Source organism: Globicephala melas, chromosome 13, assembly GCF_963455315.2.
Source record: "Globicephala melas chromosome 13, mGloMel1.2, whole genome shotgun sequence".
Classification (NCBI taxonomy): domain Eukaryota; kingdom Metazoa; phylum Chordata; class Mammalia; order Artiodactyla; family Delphinidae; genus Globicephala; species Globicephala melas.
This window is the reverse complement of record NC_083326.1, coordinates 49,976,698-49,989,229: the sequence shown is the minus strand read 5'-3', so window position 1 is coordinate 49,989,229 and position 12,532 is coordinate 49,976,698. Positions and strand designations below refer to the sequence as shown.

General features: G+C 38.1%; 1 protein-coding gene across 1 annotated transcript in view; it reads left to right on the top strand.

Annotated features, from left to right (window-relative positions):
- RBBP8 (RB binding protein 8, endonuclease) overlaps window positions 1-5,760 on the top strand; it is an 81,370-nt gene extending 75,610 nt beyond the window's left edge. The window contains exons 17-19 of the mRNA XM_060311075.2: window positions 1,139-1,235; window positions 3,926-4,067; window positions 5,370-5,760. Of these exons, the coding sequence (XP_060167058.1) occupies window positions 1,139-1,235; window positions 3,926-4,067; window positions 5,370-5,467 (337 nt within the window). The 3' untranslated portion in view covers window positions 5,468-5,760. The remainder of the gene's footprint in view (window positions 1-1,138; window positions 1,236-3,925; window positions 4,068-5,369) is intronic.
- The last annotated feature ends 6,772 nt before the right edge of the window (window positions 5,761-12,532 follow it).

The following is a 12,532-nucleotide window of genomic DNA, read 5'->3' as shown; positions in this document are numbered from 1 at the left end:
TGGCTAAATCATATGCTATGTAAACCTAAGATTCCATAAACTATTTGAAAGAAAGTATAGTCATGGCAATATTTTTTTATCTGTTGTTTCTTGGTCTTTTTTAATTTACCAGTTGCTCCAGAGTTGTTGGATTTAAGCACAAAAAGGACCTATATAACCTGATACGTTTTGAAATAGAGCATTTAAAGCTTTTTTTTTGAAGAACAGTAATTGCCAACTATCAAAATACCTCAAAGGAGTAGATGTGTTACCAACAGGTCATTTTAAAAGCCAGTTTTTGTGAGTCAGACTGTTTAAGTTCACTGGTGATGTTTCTATTATAAACAAATGTACATGGTGTTACATAAGTCTTCATTTACTTGTAAATTTGGAGTTTTCTATATTGGGCTTTTTAAAGTAGGATGCAGGTATATTAATAAAGAAATGTTCCATACTTCCTGATTGCTTTTTCTTACCAAAGAACTATATACCTCATCAATCAATACCTCAGTGGCTTTGACCCTTCCTAGGTTTCCAGTGGTTCACAATAGAATCTTTGTCTTTAAGGACAAGCACAAATGATAATTGTGCCTAATATTTTGAAGAATTTAAGGTAGACGGAAGCAACAAAAGAAATTGTTGGAGAAAATAGTAAATGACATGCAAACAAATGAATTCGTTCTTTAGGGAGGAGTAGGTTAGCCCTGATTTATGGGGTTTTAGTACTAGAAACCGAGTTAACAGGCAGTATTCTCTCAGTTATGTTACAGAATAGCAATTCCTGAGTTTAATAATACAGCATCATGCTGTATTAATACAGCATTCCTGTATGATTAGGTTATTTTATATTTTACCTGAATTATTTTCAGCCAGCCAGAGGCAAAAATAGGAAGTAATAGTTATCTTTTTCAGTTAGAGAAAAATATCTATAAAAATACCTGATATGTAAAATACTATGTAATATGTAAAATACTTAATATTTCAGTGGAGAGTGAATGAAGACATGCTTGTTTTTTTTTCACATTCTGAGGAAGCATTTCAAATAAAATGAATGAATGTTTTGGGATTATTTCTCCTCTGGATGCTCACCTTTGCTAATTTAAAACCTAAACCAAAGCTCTCTATAGTAACAGATAAATTTAATTCATTTTCCCCCCAGAGAGACTAGCTTACAAAATTTTCCTCATATTGAGGTGGTCCGGAAAAAAGAAGAAAGAAGAAAATTGCTTGGACACACGTGTAAGGAATGTGCAATTGTAAGTACTAATGTAAATACTGTCATTTGGGTTTTTTTTAAAGATGGCTTTATATGCATGATTTCAAAATCACATATACAAACCGTATTTGTATCTAGAAACAAGTTTGAGCCAGGAATAACAGAATGAATACATAGACTATACATACTGGCTGGGACCTGAGAGATATAGATGAAAACGAAAGCCCTCAATTTCTCTTAGATTCTCTAAGTGAATCTGGAGCCTAAGCAGTAGTTCTTATTTCCAGCTTAAGACATTTGTGCCATTTGTCTTTTCTGTATTTATTTGTATATCTTTTAATTTTTTTACCTTGTGTTATGTTACAGCAGAGGCTCTAATACATATACTATTTGGGCGAAATTTTGACATTTTAGTTGGAAACTTGGCTATTTTATTTTTTACTTAAACACCAGCACTCTCGGGAAATGAGATGTACTCATAATTGTTTTTCTAAATAACTGGTACAACCATAAGCTCTTTTTCCCCAAACATTTTCCTTTCTAAACAAAATGTGATGAATAGGCTCTACTTCATCCTTAAAACACAATTGTATTTTCCTTTTATACATTGGGTGTTGTGGACTAGATAGTATATCTTGAAGTAGATTGTACTAATTGTCCTCTTAATAAATAGTGCTAGGCAGGTTCCATGTCTTTTTGAAACCTACTCTTTTTATTTCTTCCCTTGCTATCCTTTAGCTGTTAGACCCCTGCTTCCAGCAATGTACTTCCTCTTTTAAATTTTCTTCTTAAAAACTATGGCTAGAGAATTTGATAACCAAGCACATTAAAGTTATGTATGAATAGGTTACAGTGCAGGTAAGCATTTGGTGAGAAAAATGCTGTCTTATACTAACAGTGGGAGTGTAAATTGAGATCACTATTTTGGAAAGCAGTTTGGTGATACAAGCAAAACCTCCTCCTGTATCATGAGTTTTCATAACACGAATGTATCATGCTTTCTTAATTAAGGAATATGGTCTATACTAAATAAACCTCCAGTTTTTAATTCTAAGTGGAACTATTACTACCAGTGAGAAAAAAGCTCTTTTGCTGGAAACACTGTTAATTTGCTTTCCTTTTCTCAGGAATCATTTTTTGTGCTGTTATCCAGTCTCTGAAAACACTGTTTCATGCATTTTATTACATTTTTTCAGTTTTTTAAGGTAGAGAGTAATTCTGTTCCCTTTTACTCCCTCATGACCAGGAGTGAAAGTGCCCGTCCCATGTATTTAAATATTGTCTATATGCTTACAATTACAGTTCCTAAATTTTTCCCATTGCCTGTTCCACATGTGGAATATGCAATATACATGTGGCTAATAGTCACCTCAAATTTCACGTGTCCTAAAGCAAACACAGTTTCTTTCTCCAATTCTCAAACCTTACCTCTGAGCCTTTTATATGTCCATTCTTCTCTAGTTTAAACCAGAGATCTTGCAGTTACCTACTTTTTTCTTTCATATCTCAGTAATGGATCTATCAGCAAATCCTACTGATTGTACTTTCAACACAGCAATGAATGGTCTTTTTTCCAAATGATCTTTTTAGAATAAAAGTTAAATCATGTCACTTTTCTGCCCAAAATCCTTAGTTGTCTTCCTCTCTAAGAAATGGTATCAAAGCCCTTATCAAGGACAGCAGACTCCCACCCCACCTCCTCTCTGACTTTATCTTCTAACACTCTTCTGCTTGCTTGCTGTGTTAACAGCTACACTAGCCTACTGTTGTTTTCAAATATGTCGTAATTTGGTGGCAATGTTTCTCTAACACTGACTGATAACCATGATTCTCTAAGGGCAGTTCCCAGGCTAAGGTAAGAAAGGCTTATATCATGGCAATGAGAATGAAGGAAAAGATACCCTCCCCCAAAAAAGTTTCAGAGATACTCTAAAACCTTTAATTAATCTATGTAAAAGAAAAATATATTAGAAACCTTTACTTCAAAAAAATTCTAATCCTAAGTCTGCCCCTTTTAATAGGTGATAACAAGTGTAAAATGGAATTAGCTGGATTATGTGATCCTATCATCTGTGTTCTATTAAACTTTACACTACTGCTTTATTTTCTTTAAATCTAGAGCTTGAAGACCGGTATAGTTTTCACATAAAAGTTTTATCTTTCTTTGCATGAAGTTCAGGTTCTTTATGATCACACTTGCAAAAAGTAATATGCCTTTGATCCTAATTGAAAGATCTAGTTTAAAAGGGGAAGTCATGAAGCCTACAACATTCAAAGCTAAATTTTTATTTTAAAAAATTGTAGTGAAAGGAAAATTACTTCAAATAGTCAAATAACAATTGAGAAATGTGCTATTCAGAGTGCAGGCCTTGGCCTTCTTGTTACTGGTCTGAGAAAGATGAAGAGTTTGCACCAGTATATAAATCAGCTGTACCACTAAGGACGCTGTAAAGTTCAGCTGGCAGTTTTTTTACTTGTAAGACTTTACTGATGCAGGAAGCAGTATGTTTTTTTACATTGTGATACAGGCTCCTTTTCTTTATGGAGCAAACATTTCACAGACCAGCACTAATTATTATTAGTAATTTACTTAGAGATAGTATTACTATCAGTGAGAATTCAGTTTCCTTAGCATGCTGAATAAGTCTTCTTAGCTTCTAGTTTATAACCAGTAAGCATAACACTCCATTTATTACTCCTAAGTGGAAAACTCACCAGTTTTATTATCAGTATTATGCAGATTTTCCAGCAGAAGAAAGAGAAAAGAAGTTGGCTTCCTGCTCAAGACACCGATTTCGCTACATTCCACCCAACACACCAGAGAATTTCTGGGAAGTTGGTTTTCCTTCCACTCAGACTTGTGTGGAAAGAGGTGAGAATACAGATTGTAACATTTTGGAACTTTTTTTTTTTAAATACTGTGTATACCCGAGTCTAAACACTAAACTTTTTCTCCATGATTCTCTACCTTCTGCTGTAAGTTGGGTGCCAGTTTTGTGACATAAATACAATTTTGTAAAGGCTTAACTTTCAACTTTTCAAATAACTTCATTGGAATCATAGATTGTTTATAAGCACTTTAATGGGATTGTGTATGCATTATCCTCCTTTATCATTCAAATTTCAGAAAGTAATTTCTGTTTTATCCAGTCATCAAAATGACTTCTCATAACTTTACAAAAGTTGCCAGCAAAGTTATATTGTTGAAAAGCATCTTTTTTTTTTTTTTTAAAGAGACTACCCTGAATTTTAGATGTTAAAACCTCACTATTCAGAATGCTAATTATTTATAAAACATATTTGAGTAAAAAGGACTTTTGTTTGTTTGGGAGACTGTTGACATGCAACTAGCCCCTTCAAATACAGCACTTACATTTAATGTAATTTGAGAATGTATGCAGCTTTAAAGTTCCAGATACTTAGTGAAAAGTTTTTCTAAAAGATGCAAAGTCTCTTACAGCTATTACCATACTTCCACTTTCCCCATTAACAAGTCCTCTTTGACATGATGTCTCTGCTTGGTCATCAAATAGAATTAGACAGTCTGGATAGAGCCTGTGCTTGTACCCCTAATATGGCCTAGGGGTATGGCAGAGCAGAATCCTCCCCTGAAAACTATGTGAAAGGAGACACCTTAGGAGAATCGAATAGTCTGAAGAATATAGGGACATGTCATCTCAACAAATAGCTACTGAAAAAAGTCTTTTTGATAAGCGCCTGGAATTTATCATAGTAAAAAGTTCATGTTTACCATTTGTCCCCATTTGCAACCAACAGGAGGCAGAATAGGAAAGTGGTTAAGTGCTCTGGTTCTGGAGTTAGATCTTGGGCAGGGCGCCAGCTTTCCTACTTCCTAGCTTTGGGAACGTGAGCGAGTTACCAAACTTCCCTGGGTCTCCGTTAGCTCAGCTGTGAAACAGGCGTAGTGGAAGCTGCTGCAGAGGAGTGTGAGAGTTATCCTAGATAATGTATGCAGCACATTTGATAAATGTTTGCTATTGTTTTTAGTATAAATGAGAAAATTGATGCTAGGTAGTGAAATCATTAATCAACACAACCAGTTAATAGAAAAATCATGTGAACTTAAAAGGCATTAAATGAGACAGATGTTTACTGGATATATGCTGAAATATGTTGCAGATATTGTCTTCTAAATTTGTGATTTATTTTTAAGGTTACATTAAAGAAGATCTTGATCCTTGTCCTCGTCCAAAAAGACGGCAGCCTTACAATGCAATATTTTCTCCAAAAGGCAAAGAGCAGAAGACATAAATGTTGCAGCAAGAACAGGAGAGACGACAATATTCTTTTTATTTATAGTTAAAGTTGGTATTAAACATTGATTTTTTTTGATCTTCTGAAAACTGATTTGTAAATCATTTTTCTACTGAAAATGTTTTGAAATAGCATTTACCCGTCACACAGATGACTATTTAAAAATGGATAAGTTTATGTCGTATTTTCTTGCTTTTGCACCTTTAAAATAATAAGGTGCTTTTATTTTGCACTCTAAGTTAAAAGTTGTTTATTACTTTATTTGGTAATACCTAATTACAGTTTTGAAAATATGATAGTTGTAGTCTGATTTGTTGCCTTTCGGGTCTTTTATTCCATCTTCCCTTGGTATTCACATTCAGCAGTGACTTCATGTTAACATAGATTTTTATTCTCTTAATCAAGTTGCTCTTACGTAGGTCATTCCAATGTCTGGCATTCATGTCTTTTAAAAGGCTAAATTTTAACAATCCTTTTAACTTTCCAGCTTCTTTCTTTCATTGACTTGAACTACTCGGTAGTGAATTCCTGTCAAGGTGACTACAAATATCTTTTCCTTTGCCACGTACTATAAATTAACATCCTCTGATCATACTATTCCAGCTCTTCACATGTTTTCTTTTCATCATACTTGTTCTTCCTCGTGCAGTTTTCAAGCAATTTGAGTTCTTCTCCGCCCACATGTTCAAATTCAGTTAGTTGTAGTTCTCTGGATTGACCAATGTTATGAACAAAAATAGATTTCTCTATTTAGCAACTTTCTACTCCTCCGGAACCTAGTGTCTGAGTCATCAAGATGACTGACCACATCTGTGTCACCTTTTCTAGTGGCATTTTATCTATCAGTGTCTTGTGTATTCCTTTAATCCAGATCTTGACAGTATTACATAAGCAGGAGGACATGACACACTGAATGGAATGCCTCACCAAAATCTAAATAACCTTATAGATACAACCTTTACTTCTCAGAGTTTTTAAAAAACTTTTTAGTCTCATCTTCCTCATTGATCAAGGTTTTCATGAGTAAATGACATCAGTTTTATGTTTTCAGAGAGGGGATTGGAAAAGAAATCACTTACATTTAGTATCTACATTTATGTTAGACCCTCTTTGTACATTGTTTGGCTCTGAGTGTGATTCTCAATTTTTTTTAATGGACCTATCATAGCTTCTATTCAGCACTTTTCTTCCCTTCCCAAATTGTTTATCCTATGTTTGATTTTTTGTTCTCTGCTGGCAGTCAACTAATCTTCCCCAAATAATAGCCATTCATTGGTCACTTAGTATATGCCAGAAACCGTGTTACACTCTTCACATAGATTTTTCTCTTTTAATCGTCAAATAATCTTGGGAATTTATGTATCAGCTTAACACTAAGCTGCCAAAAAATAGATCCAAAAAAGATTAAACAACAAATGACTAGTTTTCTTTTTCTCACATTAGAATGTCTGGAGATGGGCAGTCCAAAGCTGGTCTATGCCCTCGTAAACCCAGATTTCTTCTAGCTTTCTGCTTTCATATTTTGTATGTGGCCTTCATCCTTGTGACTATTAAATAGTTATGCCGCCTCTGGAATCATGTCCATGTTCTAGCCAGGTAGAAGGGAAAAGAAAAAGGCACATGTCATTTGTTTTTGTCCTTCTTTAAAAAGTTTTCCCGAAGGCCCCTCCCAGTAACTTTCCCTGTGTCTCAATGGCCAGAATAGCCACTGAGAGACACCTGGATTGGAACAGGGCACCACAGGATGTGCAGTTAGAGCTGTATATCTCCAGTGATCTGTTTTTTTTTTTTAAAAAAAGGTAGCCTAGGGCTTCCCTGGTGGCGCAGTGGTTGAGAGTCTGCCTGTCGATGCAGGGGACGTGGGTTTGTGCCCCGGTCCGGGAAGATCCCACATGCCGCGGAGCGGCTGGGCCCGTGAGCCATGGCCGCTGAGCCTGCGCGTCCGGAGCCTGTGCTCCACAACGGGAGAGGCCACAACAGTGAGAGGCCCGCATACTGCAAAAAAAAAAAAAAAAAAAAAAGGAGCCTAAGCAGAGACAAGAGATTGTCTACCTGATAGTGGCTTGACAGAAATCCAACCCTTTAGCCAGCATTTTTCATTTTTCCTCAGTAACCCTGTGAGGTTGGGTAAACTGAGGTCTCTTCATCTGCTGTTGACCAGCTCTACCTTTAAATGAAGTAATGTAATAGATACTTTTTAAAAACACTTGAGTTAGACAGACGCATTTAAACACAGAACTGCAGTTTGTGATTTAAGAAGATATATGAAAGGGCTTCTTCATTTGTAAAGCATTATATATGTTAGACAGTATTTTCATACAAATATGTATCAGTCACTGTATGTAGTTACATGTAGTTTCAGGTTGCCTGTGAGCTTTCTAAAGTTGAAGACCTGTGATTTAAACTTTGAAAGCATGCAGAACCGCAACGTCAGCACTTCACATTGGATTAACACCTTTCCTGCCTTTGACAGACAGGCATCCCGATTAAATCATTTGAAACTTAAATCATTTGAAACGTAAGGCTGTCAGAGGCAACAGTTTGAATGAGTTAATCATAGGTATCCAAATGTATATAGAAGATACAACATGCTACCTTGAGAAAAGAACAAATGAAGCAGAAGAATATTCTTAACACCTCTCACATAGTGAAAAATTTCCCAAAGTCCAACTGGAAAGGCAGCTTAACATATTAGTAACTCGATTTAAAATTGCATCTAGCATATGTATTTAAAAACTTACAGAGAACATTCTTAGGCCCTCTAAAACAAATAACTCTGAAAAGATTCTTGCCCAGATCGTCTTTAACTTATAATTTAGTTGTCAAAAAGGAATAGTGTTACGTAAACCAAATAACACTAGTACATTTACTTAAACCTTTATCAAGCACTTTTATCTTTGCCAGGTATAATACAAGTATCAGAATCAGGCCAATTTTGACAAGTTTATTCCAAAGGGGCAAGCTTTTAAAGAACTCACCTAAGAATCTTATTCACTTGTTCCTGGCATCTTAACAAGCATGAGTTTAAGTTTGAAAAATGCCACTTCAGAAATAAGCATTTAAAATATCTCAGGTTTTACCACTGTCTATTCTCAGCAAGGCTAGCAGTTTAAGAGACATCTCAAAGTCTTTCTCTTTGCTGAGCTGATGTTGTTAGAATGGTTCCTTGGAAAACTGAAATGTCCTTACACTTGAATCCATTAGTGTGCATTTAAGGAATTAGTGAAGCAGTTGTCTACTGTCAAACCAGCAGAGGCCACAAGAGAGCTATTTTGAGAATAATCAGTGGAAACTAGGGGTTGAATAGGACTATCATAAAAGAAAATTTGTAGGATAAGTAGGATATAAGTTGGAAACCTTTGGTACAGTCATGAGAGCTCACTCAGCAAAAACAAGCTTTCAACATAGCTATTGTTGGAATAAAAAAAATGGCGGCGGCCATAATTCATGGTCCTGAGAAAAAAGATAAGAAACATGGACTTTTATGCTGGGCATTTAGGGATACAAAGAGATACGTGAAATCTATTACCCAGTGGGAGACCAGACATAAACACACAAAGACGCCTAAGAGGTCAAAGAGGCTTGGACTGAGTGCCAAAGAAATGCTAACGATAATTAGATCTTGAACTGTGCCTCTGGATGAGTTATCCTACAGAAGGGACAACACAGTCTTAAGTTGGAAATGAACCTGAATGTGAAAACGCTAAAACACTAAGTCAGAAGGAGTGCTAGACGTCATTTGGTTCCGGCCCCTCCCTTCGTAATGAGGAAACAAGCCAAGAGAGTTAGTGACTTGCCAAAGTCCAACAGGCTGGAACTAGACTGTAGTCTGGGACCTCAGTCTGGTGCTCTTTCCCCTTCCTAGGTGTCAGGAAGCATACTTCCTACAGGTGTATTGGGTTGGCCAAGAACGTTCGTTCATAAGCTGCTACGGAAAAACCCGAACAAACTTTTTGGCCAACCCAACATTACAGCTGGAGAGTAGGGCTATGCGGTATTAGTAAGAGAGACAATAAACTTGTGTTTTAAAGGCAAGACTGAAGGGTTTGGACTTGAGTCTGTAGGCTTGTGGTTTTCAAACCATTAGTAGAAGATCCCTTTATTCAAATTAAATCTGTCTACAGAGAACCTCAATATCTCAAATACACACATTTATGTTAAAAATTCAAACTTGTCACCATATAAATCCAATCAGTAAGGCTAGATAAATTCAAAATTCTGAGATGAGTTATAGGTTACATCAGCCTCAACATCCATGATGATATATTAGTCAAATGCTTGCTGTGCCCCAATTCAATCAGAATATCTGGAGGTAAGGGCTCAGTATTATTGTTGTTTTTAAAAGTTCCTTAGACGATGGTAGTGTGCAGCCACATCTGAGAACCACTGCCCTAAGTCATTGTTACAGGCTAGTTCGATGGTATTTGAACTTTAGTGTACGTCAGAATCACCTGGAAGACTTATTAAATCAGATTGCTGGACCCCAAAGTGAGAAGGGGCCCCAAATCTACTTTTTCACATGTGATACTAATGCTGCCAGTACAATAACCACAAGTACTTAATCATAAAAGTCACCTGGATGCTTGATAAATAGATTCTTGGGCTCCTTCTGTGGGAATTTTGATTCAGGTGTAACTTGAGCTTTTTTTTTTTTTTTTAAGTTCTCAGATTATTAGTATGAGTCAAATCTAAGAAATACTGCTTAAGACAACACGGAAAACTAAATAGCTACATGATAAGCTTTCAAACATCCCCTGACTGAAAATATTGAGTTGGGTAGTAATGTATTAATTTATATATAATCATCAGGCAGCAATATATAATATGTAAAATTAGGGGTTTTTTTGGGGGGGGGGTGGGCAGGGGGTAGTCAAGCAGAGAATCAGGTGTGCAATAAAGCAATTTAGTAATATTCCAAGCATGAAGAACATTTGAGCCAAGAAGGTGGCAGTAGGAATCGGAAAGAAATTTAAGCAATTGAATGATTGTTACCAGAACTGGGGCAGCTGAGGGGGGATCCAAAGATGAATATGACAGTTTCTCCTCAGTGAGCTGATAACCAATTCAGTGGTAACAAGGGACATAATGATCAATTGGATGGGGTCTCTCACTGGAAATGGGAAGAGACCCTTGTTTTACACATCATTTATAACTGTAAAACTATTAAATAGGAACACATTCATCTCTAATTCTGAAGTGAACTTTCACACATTAAAGAATACAGCAACAGTTACATAGTGGACATTTGCTCAACAAACCAGTTTATGAAATCATGGGCCAGACTATAGGGCAGTAACGATTGGCCTCTAGTACTCCCTCTAAAGCATTTCCCTCATATATGTTCCTCTCCACTCATGCAGGGAAGCCCACTATCCAGTTGAAGATGTGTCCAGGAAGTTTTCGTTTGTACTGATCCTTCTGTTTATTCACTCAGATAATCATTCATGCTGACTCTGGACCCTTTCAGTGTTAACATTTCCAAAGGTTGGCAGGAACGAATAAGATGAAACTCAGACCAACCTTAGACCATTTGGGGCTGCACCCCGCAGGCCTGCAAGTCTTGTAATTGCCCAGCCTCGAGACTGAAGAAAGAGCCCCAAGGCAGGGACAGAGACAATGATTTATTGGATAGGGGATCCTACCCCTCCGAAACAAGGGGTCACCCTACCATGTAGGACAGACAACAGGCAGGCCATGGCAACAATCTTTGCTAGTCAGGGGAGAAGGAGGCTACCATTTATAGGGGGAAGTGACCGCAGGTTGGCTCATCAGTTACCAGGGAAACTAGCAGCTGGGGCAGGTCCCTCCCAGCCCCTCAGGGTAACAACCATCTCCAGGGCAGATAGTTCCCTTTAATAAACTAGCAGCTGGAGCCGTTCTGGCCTAAAGACTAGAACAGTCGCTAGCTGGGGCAGAGGCCAAGCACGTTCGTGTGAGCAGAGTGTAGGTGAAGCAGGGACTGGTCGAGCAGGGGATGTACAAAGAGCAAGAGAACAGCCACCTTGAGTGGCCTGGCCATACACTCCACCCCACGTACCCCTTACAATCTTGGTTCACCCCTCTTCTGAGATATCCCTGGGGTCAGGTACGTAGTGGTGCCCTGCAACCAAATACCGCAAATGCAATACAGACAACAGAAGCTAAAAGCATCAAGAGTGCAAGAGGTGGGCAAACCTTAGAGCCAGGCAGCTCATCAGGTCAAATTTTCATGGAATTCCAAGGGACAACAAGAGCATCTCGCTGTAGTTCCAGCAATCAAACTCATTTCGCAGTGAGGCCCCCAGTGTTGCCCAGTCCACAGATTCCCTCCATTCAGACTAGGGACAAAATGTAAGATGTTTTAACAGGCACCATACAGGGAAGGTCATGACCATTAAGCAAACGACAAGCAGTGACAACATCCTGAGATAACACTACCTCTGCCGCCACGTCCTGGCCTGCAGTAGTACACCGCTTGTCCACCCTCAGTCCTCAGAGCCGGTGCCGAACGCTGGAGAGGTGGTATAACAACTGACCACAGGCTAATATAATGGTGCCTTTCTCCAGTAGGGGGCCTGGATTGTTTCAGCAGTCTCAGGTGGGGCTGGGTAGAAGACAGGTGAAATCTCTTAAGTCCCTTTCGAATCCTATTCCTCATGGGGCGGGAAAAGCAAACCACCGGGGACTTACCTGCCAGTCCCAGGGCCATTTTATAACGTGTTCCTGGGGACAGACCCTGCGGCAAGGGCAAAAGTAAGTTACTGTCCTGACCAATAGCTGGCAACGGTCCTTCAGTGGCCAACAGGTGAACTTGGCTTGTGTTGACTAGTTGCTTCTGGGTTATCATGGTGTAGGCACTGGGACAATTGCTCCTGGGATGTGTCACACGTTGAGAGAGCCAGTTTCCCATCTCAGTTGTTAAGTAGTCCGGTCATAGCCCAGCAGCAGTGGGGTAATAAGGAAACGCCAGTGTACGTCATTCTTAATTGGCTCATTCCTGAACTTCATGGCCAGTAAAGTGAGTTCCTTGGTCACTGTCGATGTCCATGGTGGGGTCCCATATGTCGTACACAGCTGTTTTAG